This window comes from Calidris pugnax, unplaced genomic scaffold (genome assembly GCF_001431845.1).
Source record: "Calidris pugnax isolate Ruff unplaced genomic scaffold, ASM143184v1 scaffold58, whole genome shotgun sequence".
Taxonomy (NCBI): domain Eukaryota; kingdom Metazoa; phylum Chordata; class Aves; order Charadriiformes; family Scolopacidae; genus Calidris; species Calidris pugnax.
In genome coordinates this window covers 4486233-4502601 of record NW_015090868.1, presented here as the reverse complement: position 1 = coordinate 4502601, position 16369 = coordinate 4486233, and the positions used below count along the sequence as shown (strand labels likewise).

Here is a 16369-nt window from a genome sequence, read left to right as displayed (position 1 = left end):
TTTATGTCTCTTCTTCATAACCATGAGGGACAGGAATTCTGGACTGCATTGTATTTTTTCCAGTGGAAGCTAAAAATCTGACATCATTCATTCATTCAAGTTACTGAAGCTTTAAAAAAAAAAAAAAGTCAAGCTGCATTAGGATGGTGAATGCTGCCATCTCTGGCTGCCACATTTCAAAACAGCTTCCCTATACTGAGCTATGGGTTAGAAACTTTATTTCTTAATGTCAAGAAGGAAGGGATGATTGTAAACTCAGAACCTGTTTTGTTCTGCTTGTGCTGCTTTTAGAAAGTATAACGTGAAAAGCTGAGTAAACCAGACTTACTAGATATGTGATGGGCAAAATTAAAAATAAAAATACAATGAGATACTGATGATCGTCCTGATTCAGGCAAAGATCAGAAGTTCTACACTCGTCTTTTATCTCTTTAACTGTCTCAAAATTGAATAAATATCATCATGATTTGGAGGCTCTCTGAGTGAAAAAAAAAATAGGACAGTCAGTCAGGCCCTCACAAATAAGGACGAGTTAAGTATATTTATTTCTCTTTTTGATTTGGCCCAAGAAAGGAAAAAAATACCCGAGAAGTGGAACCACCATCACTTACATTTTACACATCTACAAGGAAGTGAGTGGACAGGGATAACGCACAGCTCAGAATTCCCTCCTGAGCAAAAAGCTTTCCCTATCTTTGCCTAGACTATACTTATTCTATATGCAATAGTCTACAGGTCTCCCTTCCAGCTCCAGAATTGATAAGTCCATACAAAAGCATTTTTTACAAGACATTCACTGCCACCGCATTAGGAAAAATTGCCTTTTTGTGGAAGAGCATCTGCATTCAGGACAAATTACTCAGAATCAGGAGCTATGGAGGATAAGAGAGGAAAATCACTTACAACAGCTCTTCAAATTCAAATGGGCAATGAAAACAATCATAGCGGGTAAATGCTCCAGTCCCGTTAGAGGGAGAAAAAAATGCAGCAAGAAATTATATGGCAATCCTGGGGGAGAGGAAATATAATTTACAAAGAAAAAGTGTAGGGCTTTATGGCCAGGAGGACAGCAGCACTGAAAATGAACACGCTGCCACGGATTCATTCTCCTTTTAAATCCTGCCAATTCATATCTCATTGAAATAATAAAGGACACCTATGTAGCCCCAGAGGACGTGGAGTAAGAAAAATATATAGCCCAAAGGGAAGTCACGTACTCTTGGGGGGGTGAGGGGTGGAGTTTACCCTCAGTAAGCCACTTCTCAAAAGGAATGTTGTGAAGGTGAATAGACCCTTCCTAGACCATGCAAAACCACCTGTTTATTTCTTACTAAGTCACAGAATAAATACAAAAAGGAAGCAAACTTTTTTGAAACACTCAATTAAAAAAAAAGCACGCTACAAACTAGTTTTTAAATTAAACTTGATTACAGACTAACAAAGAACAACCGCAACAGCGCTGCATACACATGAAACGGCCAATCTTTCCCCATGGATCCTGTGCATTTCCTAATGAGATAAACAAACTCAACCACATGTAACAAGGGAAACAAGGCTCACTGGAGACAAGAAAAAAGCGTGTCCCAGCAAGGGAAAAGCCTGCATATGAACACATAGCACAAAGCAGGTAACTTGCCACAAAAATCCTGTCATGCTTAATTTATAGTTGGGTCTACATTTGGCACACAGTCCCAGTGCACAAGGGACGGGGTTTTCAACTACATTTGCATCAAACATGCTAGCTATTTGTCAGGAAACGTCAAAAAACATCAAATACACTCAACTTACAGAATCAAATTTCCATCCCTTAAAAATTGAAATTACATTATATAGCAACAGGTTGCTTAAGCACTGGAAGAAATGCAGTTTGATTTTTCACTCATTAGTGTCCTATGATTTACTAGGAGTTTTTCCTCACAGACTCCTTTCTGTATGAGGGTTCTCTCCCACCTCAAGTAAGAGTGCGGTTCATATTGCAACCCTCCTCTCCATCAGGAAGGTATAGGTCTTTTTCCTGCTCACCTAACAACAGTTTCAGAACTCACCAGAGTGGAATTGTTGTTGTGACCTCTATCTGTTTGTTAAATTGGAAGAAAACTGGCCAGTTTAAAAAATATTTATAAAGAAACAGACTAGTAGGCTGAGACAAACGTGTTCATACACATACAAAAAAATCTCCTTAGTACATCAAGATAAAAACCACAGCAATTAGCGGAAAAGAATAACATAATTTGAAAAAGTACACATGATAAGGCATTTGGGATGACAAGCAGAAACCAGAAGGCCTGAGCCCAAGTAAATGCCGTACAGAGTTGGTGCCTGCCTGAGACCACTCTACATTCATTTTGCCTTACATTGCCTTTTCATTTCTCTTGCATTCCCTCAGTGTCCAACAGAAAGGAGGGATTTTAGTGAGTGCTAAGGCCCCTGTTGGCAAAGTGTAGAGCAGTAGGTCTCAGTATCTGGAGCAGCAGAAACTGAGAAGGGCTGGCCAGCTGCAAAAACCTAACCACAGTGACTTTACAGAGCGACAGCAAAGGAAAGTGAGGGAGTGATCAGGCGGGGCAGAAGAAGCTGAGAAGCCACAACCAACATAGGATGCTGAGGACTGGGGGTCCGAGCTGGGTCTCCATCCTACCCTCAACAGGCTGAGAAACCCTTCCTATTTTCCAAATACTCTGTACCATAAGCTGAGCAGTAGAAATGCCATTTTGAGAATATTCACTTACCTGTGCTAAAAATCCAGCAGTAACATTTTTGGTTATAAAAAAAGGTAATTTCAGGTCACATTTAAAATCTAGAATTCATAATAGAAGCATTTTCAGCATGCAGTATTAAAAATGCCAGGAATCAAACTAGCTATTTATTTACATCTGTCATGTCACTGCAGTATGCACCATCATGTCCTGGGGATGTTTCCACATCAACACAACTGCTGCTGAACATTATGAGAAACCACCGCAACAATCCAGTCTATGTACTTTGTTCCACTGGGGAAAAATCAAAATATAGTTGTCCTGGTTCTAACTCACATCAGATTTCACTCCTTCTGTAAATGAGTAAACAAAACTATATCAATCTTGGCTGTTACACCAGTCAGCAGCTTAGATATTTCACTAGGGCCCCATACTTATAAATGAAAGCCAAAAAAAAAAAAGCATATAAACTATCTGTCAACTCTGCTATCCAGAGAGCTAATTCAAGTTTCTCTGGTTTGGGGAGGTATTTTTATATTTCCTAACATAAATAAACAAGACAGAAGAAAACTCCAGTGCCCAAGTTTTGGTCCAGGCTCCTATGACACCCGGCTGGAATCACGGACACTCAGTCTCAGCTCTTCACTTCCATCAATCCTGAGCATCTATAGGAAACGTTGTTTGCAATGATGCCCTTCAAACTTGAATGATGAAAATGCACATTTTGCAAATGATACCTCAGCCAATCTGCCCCATCTGCATGAGAGACGGCAAATGATTTCACTCTTTAGGCATTCAAAATAAAATGCACATGCGGCAACTTCCAAGCTGGCAGGAAAATCCAGTCATTAAAAAAGTGATTTGTTTTCTATATTTGCAAACACAAAGGCTCCATTTATTTCCATTGCCATAAAGAGAATGAACTGTTATATTTTTTTTAAACAATCATAGCCAGCACATTTTGGAAACGTTTTAATTTCAAAAATACTAACTAGCAAATTAGAGTTTAAATAGCTTTTCTAAAGAGGTACCATTTTAGATACAGTTTTCTGATTGATGGCATCGCTTTGCCCTGCGGCAAAAGGTTTTACTGTCCTTTGTATACACTGTAGGGATGCCTGTTTGTTGCTGGAGTCACTAAATTAAAGAAGAAACCTAAAAGATGTGAATTTTAGATAAAATCATATTCATTAACAAGAAGATACATTTTACATTATGGGATCCTGAAAAAAGGCTACATTTCTTTCAAAATTAGAAATTTATGGTCTCTGCCTTCCATCTTTCCATCTTTCTCTTCATAATGGGGAAAACAGAATAGCAAATAAAGAAAATAGCAAACAGAATTGATATAGCCTCATCCTAATAAAGCTTATAAATATGCTTAACATTACACAGAATGAGTTCCTTAATTGAACTCACTGGGACTATTCCCAATACAAAAATGTAAGCATGTGTGTAATTCTTTTCAGGATCACGATGTGTAAGGGTGATCTGTAATGAAAATAAAACTAGTCTTTTTTTTTTCCAAATTTCTTAATCTGCATTTATTTTTGTGGCTATAGCAACACCTGGTGGACAAAGAGTAAAATATAAAGACACTTCCACTGTATGATATAGATATATGTATTAAAATACAAACTGTTTTAATGTTTGTTTATTTAAAGTTAAGAAGAAAAAAACAACAATTTAACTTGGATATTTCTTAATAACTTTAAAGCGATTACGTCTCTATATTCTTAACCAAAAGTGGTCAAGGCATCTTCATTTCATAACATACTAAAATACTACCTTTTTCTCTCCCATCCTTCCTCTCAGACAAGTGCTTGTATACTTTGGAGTGCTGGCAATGGTTTGTCAGTGTACTGTGGCCCACTTTGCCAAGAGTATACAAATACCCCACAAATGTTAAGGTTGCACAGTTAAGCAGACAAAAAATGAAATTGATCACACAAATTACTGAAGTTAGAGCTAAGAAAACAACAAATAAGCCCTGTAGGTTTTCCCTCCATAGAATCAAAGCCTAGAAAGAAACCAAAATAAAACCCAAGAATAACCAAAAAACCCCACTGGAGGGCAATTTAGGATGCAAGGGTGAAGCTGAGTGATCAGCACACTGACAGACATTCTTTTTGCTTCACTCATTGACTCTGTGCTTTCTTCTAATTCCTACGTAATTGCTCACCCCCTTTTCATATACCCTTTACTAAAATTTCTCCCTTATAAGCATACCTGTTTAGAACCAGCAAAAAATTTACCAATAAAATAAACACAACTATAAGTATATATGCTAAAATTACTTGATGCTGAGGTTAGCCTGAATTAATTTCCAAAGGGCTGGAGACATGAAACTGCAGAACAAAATATGAATATGTTGACTAAAATGTTTTAACAGGGAACAAACTATTGTATCTACCACCACAAACAAGGAAGCAAACTAGGGAACAACCGTTCTATTATTGCCTGTAAAATTCTAAGACAGTATCAAAAGAAGCCTGGCATTAATCTCTGGAAATGTGAAAACAGGATTTACTTGAGGGTGAGGTTGAAATCAATGGATGGATTGCTAGTAGCCTGGCTAGGTATCTCAATCTTCTATTTGGAAACCTGGATCTTCTCTGGTCCTTCACATACAGCAAGATATTCGGGACCTTCACAATCTGACTGGATACAAGAATTTGCTAACGCAATACTTCCCCAATTGCAGCTCCATGCAGAGATCAAGAGAGGTCAGCAGGTTTCTGTACTGCCTATTTTTTTCAGCTTTTACTGGAAGAACTAATTGCAAGATGCAAGTTCTTGGGACTGGTAGGTCAATTAATCAATAAAGTCACATACTGTGTACTACAGCTGCTTACTAACATGCTGCTTACAGTTACCCACTTCCCTTACACTAATGAAGGAGATGACTGTCTGCGACTGACAAAATGAAACATACGAAGACACTGGCAGGAGTAACATGCCAGAGACGTATTCTGAATTCCCACACATCAGCAGCTTGATTCAAGTATTACTTTTGCTGACAAGCCCATGCCTCCTCCCAGCCACCTTCTCCCCAAAACTCCAAAATGAGGGACTTGCCAAAACCTCCTGAAAGTCGATTACTGTTGCTTTCATTTTACATGGCAGGTGTAACCACTCCAGCTTCACAGATAAAAATACTGTGTTAGTCATGCTAGGCACATAAATGGACACTGAAAGCTTTTTGCTGAGAAGTAGCAGGGTCTGGGATCCAATCATGTTACCTGTGGAAAACACCTGCAGTCATCCACAAATTCCAGGGTCATTCACTGAGACATTACACATGCAGAGTTTTATCACCCAGTCATGATTTCAGTGGTTTTAAAGTCCTTGACGTAACCACGTCTAAGACTTGCCTTTCTTACTTGTAGAAGATACTTTTGAGATGCTGAGAGCTGGCAAGCATAGACAATGAAATCAGAAAAAATCCAATGGCTGCGTGTGTACACGTAAGACAAGATTTGATAGGGATGGCATCTTTCATATGAACAGCTAATATAATCAGCAGACAACCTTTTAAGCACACAACCCCTTCCATTACTGTGAAGTAGAAAAAAAAAAAAGATGAGTGGATGGGTCTAGAGCACAAGTCTTATGAGGAGAGGCTGAAGGAGCTGGGGTTGTTCAGCCTGGAGAAAAGGAGGCTGAGGGGAGACCTTCTCGCTCTCTATAACTACCTGGAAGGAAGGTGTAGTCAGGTGGGGGTGAGTCTCTTCTCCCAAGTAACAGGCAATAGGACAAGAGGAAATGGCCTCAAGTTGTGCCAGGGGAGGTTTAAATTGGATATTGGGAAAAATGTCTTCACAGAAACGGTTACCAACCACTGAACAGGCTGCCCAGGGAAGCGGTGGAATCACCACCCCCGGAGGTATTTAAAGTGTGGGTAGACACAGTGCTGAGGGACACAGTTTAGCAGTGGTTTTGGCAGTGTTAGGTTATGGTTGGACCTGATTAATCCTAAAGGTCCTTTCCAACCTAGACTATTCTGTGATTCAAAGACTAAACACCAATTACAAATTACTGCTCTAACTGGGAGCCTAATGTGCTAATAAGACCATTCCCAGAGATGCAGTAGCTGCTGAGAAGGTGGTATGTTAACTGTGTGAGAGAAAGGTGGTTATACCTGAGGTAGACTTTACTCTGTGGAACACCGAGTGCCAGTCAGGATGGAAAAAAAACTGTGAAAAACCTCCTTTCACCCCTAGTTTGGTGCACTGGATTGACTTAACCAGCTTCGTTTCCCCAACTTACCTTCACGGGCCCCCCTCGAAGCCGCTGTTCCTGCCTCTGCCCGTAGGGGAAGGCACAGCCCTGCGCTGTGTCCATTAGATATACTTGTAATTAACACACGTGAACAAATTACCACCACACGCTGAAGAGGGAGCTCTGCGTTCCTTGGGGCTGGAGGTTTGCAAAGCGCTCGAGCCCCCGGCTGAGCCAAGCCAGCTCTAGAATGGAAAGGAGCAGGGGGGGGGCTTAAAAGCGGGGAATTACGCTCTTAACCGTTATTTTAAACTGGCATTGTTACGTTTCTTACGTTCCCCCCCCCCCGCCTCAAATTCGGCGCGCGGCCCCCGCGCGAGGTGCGATGAGGAGAGGCGGGGCGGGTGCCGCGCGCGCGCCCGGCGAAGGGCGGGGAGCGGGAGAAGGCTGTCCCTCCGCGGCCGCCGTCCTTCCGCCCTCCCCGCGGCCCGACATGGCGGAGTACTCCTGTGTGAAATCCACCAAGCTCGTCCTCAAAGGGGCCAAAGAAAAAAGGTGAGGAGCGGGGTGCCCAGCCCGAGGCCACCGGGGCGGGCTCCAGCGGCCTCGGGGCTGAGGGGTGAGGCGTGAGGCGTGAGGCCGTGGCGGTGTGGGGGGGGCTCGCTGTGGAGGGGCCGGGCCTGAGGTACGTCCTTATTGCTTTGCGTCTCCCTTCGCAGCAAGAAAAAACACAAGGAGAAGAAAAGGAAGAGGGAAGAGGATGCGGCAGAGCAGCTTGATATTGTCGGTGAGGAGAGTGTGGAAACTGTAGGGGATGGCAGAAGCTGAAGAGGTTGCGGTAGGAGTTTGTAAGCGAAGTCTGGCCCTCGTACAGGTTTATAGTTGTTTCTCACAGCATGCTGTTTGTATGTTGGGATCCTCTGTGGAGCTTCTGACAGCAGTGGGGTGGATTTTCCTCTTTTCTTTTTAGCTAAAGTGTGCTCTTATATAACCTCAAGGTACTTATCAGCTTGGATCTCTCTTATCTCTCTTTTTCTTTTTTTTTTTTTTTCTCTAGTGCTGTTTTCTTAAGGAGGAGACACTTGTCACTGTAATGCTGTTATTTAATGAGTGCATTTCTATGTAAATAACTTACATCTTCTGTTACTATCACTTTGAAAGTTAGTGGTTGGATCGCCTGTGCTTTCTGTTCTTACTCTGCCACCAGTTACTTTCTGACTGAGTTCTTTAGTTCGCTTAAACCTTTGTGCCTTTCAAAAGTAATACAATCTTGGTTAGTTTGTTTATTTGTTTTTAATTTGACATACTTGCTTGACTTCTATGATCTGGTCACATTATAAATTTGCTACTGTTAAAACTAAGGACACAAACGTTAACCAGTAACAAAAAGAACTTTACTTTTTCCTTTTTCATAAAATAGAAGGATCAAAGTGTATATTGTTATGAGCGGTAACTTGACAGACTGTTGCCTTTTAGTGCTGTCGTGTCATTGATCACAGTCCACTTCACAAACAAAAGCAGCTAAAAAAGAACCACAAAGTCATGAGAGACTCAGGTGTACACTGCAGCACAGTGAATGTTACAAGATAAATTTTCTATTATGTGTATATAAGCATAAGCTAAAGCAGGGCAAGGGGAAGTCATCCTTGTTCCTGCGTTAAAACCAATTATGATATGTGAGAAAATGGGCTGTTATGTCTTATGCTGGAGGAATGTTACAGACGTTTTACATTCTTTAGTTTAGCTAGATTTCAGAAAAGTGGGAGATATTTTGAAAAGTCATACGTTGATCTGCGAGTCTTGAGTGTCTAGGACGAGACAGTTAGCTCCGTATATTTTATAAAGATAGGGGAAGATTATTTCTGCTCAAGGCAGATTGACTTGCCAAATTTACCATGTGAAAAAAAAAATAATCCATCATATTCAGATTAATTAAAAATAGTTATTATCTTAGGTGGACAATATTTGTAAGGCAACGTGACAGGTGAAAATTTTACTGTTTAAAAAATATAAACATCATAATTCTAATTCATGGATGTGCGTAGGGCTACCTTTAACTTTGGTTGAATTCTGTGGGGCTCAAACATTCAAACACAGATTGGCTCAAGCAGCTGAAGCCTAAGAATTACAGCTCACGTGAAGCAATTTAACAGCAAGGTGAGATAGTTTATTTGTTTCTGTTGTGCTGGAGAGTCTAATAATTGGGTATGACCCCAAAACTGCAGGAGGCTGGTCTAGGGGGGGAAAAAACCAAACAAACAAACAAAACAAACCACCTTCCTTGCAAGGTGTTATCTTTGCTAGATCAGCTGAATGCATCAACTTGCTCTATGGATCAACGCAAAGCAGGGATGAAGGGCAGGAGGCTGTGACTAGAGGTGACAGGGTGGGTAGAACAGCAAGACTTTCCGATTCCGCAGCGACACCTTTAATTTGGTTTTTGCACTATAAAATAACGCACAAAGATCTTGAGATAGCAAGCATATCTTTAGAATTTCAGATCTCAAGAGGAGACACAGAAACATCATCTCTTGAACTAATAAAATAACGCACAAAGATCTTGAGATAGCCAGTGTTATCTTTAGAATTTCAGATCTCAAGAGAAGACACAGAAACATCATCTCTTGAACTGCTGTAATCAGAAGTTGTAATTGCTCTATTAACTGTCACGGGTTTGCATTTTAGGAAACTGGTGGGCTGTCAGTAATTTCGGTGAAATCACAGGAACTATCGCTATAGAAATGGATAAAGGGGCTTACATCCATGCCCTCGACAATGGCTTGTTTACTCTTGGAGCACCGCATAAAGGTATGTTTCAGGAAATTTGGAAATAAGCAGTTTCAGTAATGAAAGGCATAAAAGTGGCATCACTTAAAGGCGAGCAATTTTCCATCTAACAGGAGTTTATTACAAATAATGCAATAATCCCAGCCGTAGCGTGCAGATGACTTACACCTAATGACTACCAATCAGTTTCACTTATCTAGTTTCTCGCTGTTTTATGCATACAATAAATTGAACTGCATTGGAGATGATCACCTGTTAAAGGCTGTACCACTTACTGGATAAAAAAGCAGTATAACTTTTATTAAATCCTATAAAACCTTTATGGTGTCAGTGGAAGAGTGAAACTGAAGGCAGTTTCAAGGGTTATTGCTGCATCCTCATCTTAATACACATGTGTTGTCGCTGCACAAGCGAGCTACTAATGTGGTGGCAAAATTAGCAATATTATGCAATACTATCTCATTTTGGGTTCCAGGGATGGAGGAGCTGGTAGCTTTCAGGATACTGAGTTGTGTTACCCTAGCTGAACAGTAATACATTTTCTTATGGAAAAAATAACATTACAAGGAGATTAAGGTTTTTCAAGCCACCTGGAGAATTACAAAACGTTCTCAGCTGTAAATTTCTTTACACAAGGATTGTTTTTATTTTGTGTCTGCTTTTAAGCAGTCTAAACATATGAACATAAATAAGCACCTGCGTTGCTTTTTTAAAAGTCCATATTTAAAAAAGGGGATTTTAAAGAAAAAGTATTGCAGATTTCCATAGTATTTGGCGATGCCCGGTGTTCAGTTCATTTTGAACCTGCAGTATGAGCAGGCTAAAATATTGTATGTTTCATACTTCATACCTAACTAGTGGGTAATTCATTCCTCAGATGATGAAGGCCCAAGTCCTCCTGAACAGTTTACAGCAGTGAAGTTGTCTGATACAAGGTAATCACTTTAACAAGGTTACAAGTTTTGATACTTGTTATCTTTGTTTCTGGTGTGAATACATGGTTTTAATATTCTCTTGAAATACATTGTCTACTAATAACGTGTTTGTGATGTATGGGATATTGTGAATTGCTTGAATTAAAAACATTCTGTACTGTTTTCCTGCTTTTCCTTTGAGGATCGCTCTGAAGTCTGGTTATGGCAAATACCTTGGTATAAATTCGGATGGACTTGTTATTGGACGTTCGGATGCAATAGGATCAAGAGAGCAATGGGAACCTGTCTTCCAGGATGTAAGCTGTTTGGAACATCACTTGATGTTCCTCGCATTTAACTGCATTTTGAGTTAATCTCTACTGATGGGTTTTCTCTGTTGAGTAAAAGCCTTTTGCATTCTCTTCCATATTGTAACTTTTAATCTCCTGTTTTCTCAACTGCATTTACTGTAATTGGAAGTTCTTAAAATACTTCCAAGTTACTGCATTTTGGCAGCTATAAGCATCTTAAGAGTGAAGGAGCCATCAAGTCTGCTGGCCAGCAGTGTCTATATATAAAAAAATAAACCAGATAATTTTAGTGTATTGTAGAGGATAGAATGTTATGCATTGAGGATTATATACAAAACCTTTATACTAACAATATGTGATATAATTTCTGCAGAAGAAAATGGCATTACTGGCAGCAAACAGCCGTTTCATTAGATGTAATGAAGAAGGAGATATAGAAGCCAAAAGCAAAACTGCAGGGGAAGAAGAAATGATAAAGGTAATCTTTAACTTCTACATTTTGTACAGGATTGGCATGGATATTCTAACAACCAGGTCTGTTTGTGCTACAGCTTATTCTTATTACAGTTATAATAGTTTTCTATAAGCTGTCAAGTGATTTGGCCTCAAGAAAGGCAAAAGAGAGAGTTGGTGCTGCTCAGCCTGGAGAAGAGAAGGCTCCAGGGAGGCCTTATAGCCCCTTCCAGTACCTGAAGGGGATACAGGAGAGATGGGGAGGGACTCTTTATCAGGGGGTGGAGTGATAGGACAAGGGGTAATGGTTTTAAACTGAAAGAGGCAAGATTTAGATTAGATATAAGGAAGAAATTCTTTACTATGAGGGTGGTGAGACACTGGACCAGGTTGCCCAGAGCAGCTGTGGCTGCCCCATCCCTGGAGGGGCTCAAGGCCAGGCTGGATGGGGCTTTGAGCAACCTGCTCTGGTGGGAGGTGTCCCTGCCCATGGCAGGAGGGTTGGAACTGGATGGTCTTCAAGCGCAAACCATTCTGTGAGCTCCAGGCCTGCATAAACTGAGATGCTTCCAGTAGAGATAGGAAGATATTTTATCACTACAGGGGGCAAGACAGTCTATGTGATGTTCCAGACAGTTCTGAACAGCTTGGTATGAGAGAGATGAATTATGACTGAAGCAGGGACAGAGAAGGGTTTGCCAGAATGATGCACAACAGGAGATATTTTAAGCAAGAGAATGTAAAAAGACTCTCTTGACTTCATCTGGATGTGGAAATTACACGAGTGCTTCCAAAGAGAGACAGATGTCTACTAGTCAGAGCAATATTATTTTTTAAGTCAGTCTCTAAAAAAGGCATTTTACCCCTGCTAAAACTGAGAACTGAAATGGTGCTTCTTTGAGATGAAGGTCATTATGTAGATACAATAAATTACGTAGATATATGCAGTAGTATCAAGGATTACACTTAGTATTTCCTGTATTTCAGACAGCCTTTGCTTTTATTGCAGTTGCCTCCATATGTGAATTAACCAATTTGAAAACTCAAGAATTTAAAGAGTCACTGTGACTCTCATTTTGTTATGAAGGATATATTGTCATCTTTAACCTGTAAGTTCCGGTTTAAAAAAAAATAGGTTTTTTCTGTTTTGTTTTGTTTTTTGCCTCTCAATGACTAGATACGTACTTGTGCTGAAAGAGAACCTAAGAAGAAAGATGATGTTCCACAAGAAGACAAAGGAAACGTTAAACAGTGTGAAATCAATTATGTGTACGTAGTTTAGAGCTGTTAACAGGCTCACGTATCTTTTTTTGCTTCTCTTTGGGGCCCACCTTTGGTGGAAGGGCCAAACTCCCACCCAGCTTTTCACTCCCTTTCCCCTCAGCAGGACAAGGGGAGAAAACAGAATGAGAAAGCTTACTGGTGGAGACAAAGACAGGGAGATGGTGTACCAGTAACTGTCACAGGCAAAACAGACTCAATGTGTCAAAACCTAATTAAGTTTATTGCCTGGTAATTTGGTTAGTGAGAAACAAAGACAAAAATTATAACCTCCACCTTTCCTTCCTCCATCTCTCAAACTCGGCTTCACTCCAGACTCCTGTTGCCACAAGCAGGAGGGGGTTATGGGTCAATCAATATACAGTGATTTCTCCCTGTGCCCCCCTTTTCTTCTCCCACTTTTCCCCAGCTCTGGCACCCTGAATCGCTTTCACCTACAGAAGTTTTAGCACAGTAATGGATACTGTGATAGTTTGCTGGATTTTATTAGGCCAGTTGTACACTGCATGGTAGAAGTTCAGATTTCTATCACAGCTGCTGTTTTACTGAAACACGAAGTCTGAAAGAAGTTCCACTTTGTAACATTATTTTTCTCCCCTTACAGAAAGAAATTCCAAAGTTTTCAAGACAAAAAGCTTAAAATAAGCAAAGAAGACACAAAAGCCCTCAGAAAAGCCAGGAAGGAAGGCACTTTTCATGAAATGCTACTCGACAGGTACTTCAAAATACAAGAAATAATAAAACTATATATAAAAGCTACTGGGAGATGGGATTACAGTGAACCTGGGGTACAAAAGAAAGCCAGATTTCAGGGGGGGTGGGAAGTTGAAGATTTCCTCTCTGCCCGAGTTCTGGGATTGGCTTTTTTCTGTTTGTTCTTAATTTTCAGTTCTGTAGCTGAAGTTTGCAGGTTTGGATTTACCCAGAAACGAATTCTTTTGGAAATCTTTATCTAGGTTTTTCCATGTGTTTAGTACAGAGGAGTTTGAGGGATGAATCTTTTTAATCGCAAAAAATTAAGCTAATTTTTAACTTTCTATACCTACGGAACCAGAACATTTTGGAGAGGGGGAAAGCTGCATTTTAAAGAGCATTTATTAAGAACACTCTTTGTGGTATCTAGTAAGAATAAACTATTTTTTTTCACCTCGTCTGAGACTAAGGAAATTGACTCAAGTTTTTCAAACACTTTGTATAGGTGTACAGTATAAATATTTGTGTGGAATGCAGGAGACTATTCCTGATAAACGCAAGGGATGTGAGAACACTCCTGGCCCATCACAGGTTGAGTGTCAGCTTCAAACCACACTGAATCCAAATTCTGTTCCTCAGAGTGGGCAAAACACAATTTATGACGATTTGAAGGGAAGGACAAGTTTAACTTTAGACAGTGCAGTTCTAGCTCCCTAAGAAAACGAAATTAATGAACAAATCAGAAGTGGTATTAGGCTTTTATATGTGCTGTGAAGTTTAAGAAGAAATGCTTCCAATGCTTCCTTAATGCTTTGAGGCAGATAAAACCCCCAGGTGTAATCATATTTGGTCTTAATCTAAATCTTGTTTTGTTACTCTTCCACATAGGAGAGCAAAAGTGAAAGCGGACAGATACTGCAAGTGACAACCAGCTGGTCCACTTCCTCCTGCAGCTTTGATGATAGGGTCACGTTGAAAATAAGAGTAAAATGTTTTATAATTATTTTTTATTGAAGGTGTTTTGCTGATGTTTTTTATTATGTTATTTTTAAAGGATGGCCTGAGAGCTATAATTAAGCATCAAAATTATGTCACCTTTCAGTCATGAATACTATTAAGTTTACTCTAAAACTATATGCCATTGAAATAGTGAGATAATTATTTAATGGAAAAGACCTAGACCCACTGAATCCTCCAAGGCTGATGAAAGGAACCTGAATTTAGAGACAAGGCAGAAGACAGTAAGGGCGGAAGAGAACAACTACGAAATTCGAAAGTAAAATATGGTTGGCACGTTGAACCATTAAGAAATATATAAAACTATTGAGCAAGAAGAAATAATTGAAAATACATGTCTTGGAACACATCCCACCACATCCTGAGTAGGACATCTGTGGAGCCTTTCCACGCTGCATCAGGTGAGGACCGGGCCAGAGTATTCGGGTTCCATAAAACAATGTTCATAACAGCCCCACTGTTCAAGGTGATCAGTGGCATACTCCATACGCTGGAAAAAAGGTGTTGACAAGTCTCAAGAACCCTCTTACAAATAAAAATGCTTGGTAAGAAAAGGGGATGGTTGTTTTGTGTTAACAGGCTGCCTATTTTACAAGAGGGAAAAATTGATTTTGCAAACTTGCTGGTTTCTCTGCAGCACGGACTTTAATTTGTTTAATAAAACAGCAGGGACTTTTTTTAAGGTCATAGTAAAATATACATTCCTAGTATCTCATAGAAAATACATGATTACCCCTGTCTGCTGTGATTACCAAGAAGCTTTTTGGTAATGGCATCTCCACAGGAACTACCTCAGTTGGGACAATGGCTTACTTTCTTCCCAGCTTCTGTCATCTGCGTCGTAGGGATTACTTGGTAAGAACGTTGGGGATTTTTCTGGAAATAATTGGAATTCTCTCTACGGAGCTTCTCTGTTTGAACTGCACACGTAGTACAAAACCATAAGCTCCTGCAAGATCATGGTGTGTCTAAAAAGGGCACAGGAACAGACCAATCAAGTCTAATCAGTAGCAGCAATTTATATTGGTCTAATTTCATAGGCAGTTGGTCTCAAGGAAGAAGCATGAAGACTTTTAAGTACATCATAATTGTTGAAACCCTCTATTGACTTTTCAGCATGAAAACAAATTATAGCTGGTTTGGGAAGGCTGGCTTTTAGCTCTTTCTGTTGACATACTAAATGAGAACTCAGTAAGACCCCCCAGGGAGCTGGTTTGTGCAACTATTTTGGGACAGTTGTGCTTGTAACTTTCTTATATGGACAAATCCTTGGAGATCTTCCTGCCATTGCAGCTGCTCCGTAGGATTTTGTATTTCAAGTTCTAACAGAATGCTGAGAAATTAAATAAAAGCAAGGTCTACGCTGAGTGAAAAAAAAATTAGCAAAATGAAATTATTACATGAGAATTTGCCCCTCAGTTTTCAGAGGTACAAAACACCCCTCCATAGCTGGGTTGTTTGGGGTTTTTTTGAACTTAGATGATTTTGTAATGAATTGTCTTTTCCCCTGTACCTATCACTTACCTGATTATTGTATTTCAGGAAATACTGTTAACTAAAATGTAATGGTATCAGATGGTCACGTAAACTGATCAAATGTGTGACCTTTTGACCAGTATCAAGTTCAATAGCTTCATTTTTAAGTTCACACAGATTTTATGTCTAGCTGTAGCACAAAACTTTTGAGTTTACTCTTGGAGCTTACCACATAGCAGCAATGACTGAAAGTTACCTTTATTTTCTAACAGTTTCGGTTAATTACCCATTCTTTCAATGCAAGTGATTGCTGGGGATATGAACGTGTTTCCAGTGAGACTATGCATTAAAATATTTGCAAAATGAAACTCTAAAACCGTAATTGATTTTTTTTCTCCAGAGCTCCTTACTTTCATCTTGGGCTCACTAAGTAGTTCTCCTCAGAAATATAAGTAACTTGACCTACAGCCGTTGGGACAGCATGGATCTGGAAGTGGCCTCCTGCCAAAACTACTCCCAG

General features: G+C 39.9%; 1 protein-coding gene across 1 annotated transcript; it reads left to right on the top strand.

Moving 5' to 3' along the window:
• Positions 1–7343: 7343 nt before the first annotated feature.
• FRG1 (FSHD region gene 1) lies at positions 7344–16213 on the top strand. The gene is made up of 9 exons (XM_014945646.1): positions 7344–7472; positions 7637–7704; positions 9603–9725; positions 10582–10639; positions 10821–10935; positions 11303–11407; positions 12560–12651; positions 13268–13378; positions 14245–16213. Exons 1-9 carry the CDS (start codon positions 7411–7413, stop codon positions 14279–14281), a joined length of 771 nt encoding a protein of 256 aa, XP_014801132.1. The 5' UTR covers positions 7344–7410; the 3' UTR covers positions 14282–16213.
• The last annotated feature ends 156 nt before the right edge of the window (positions 16214–16369 follow it).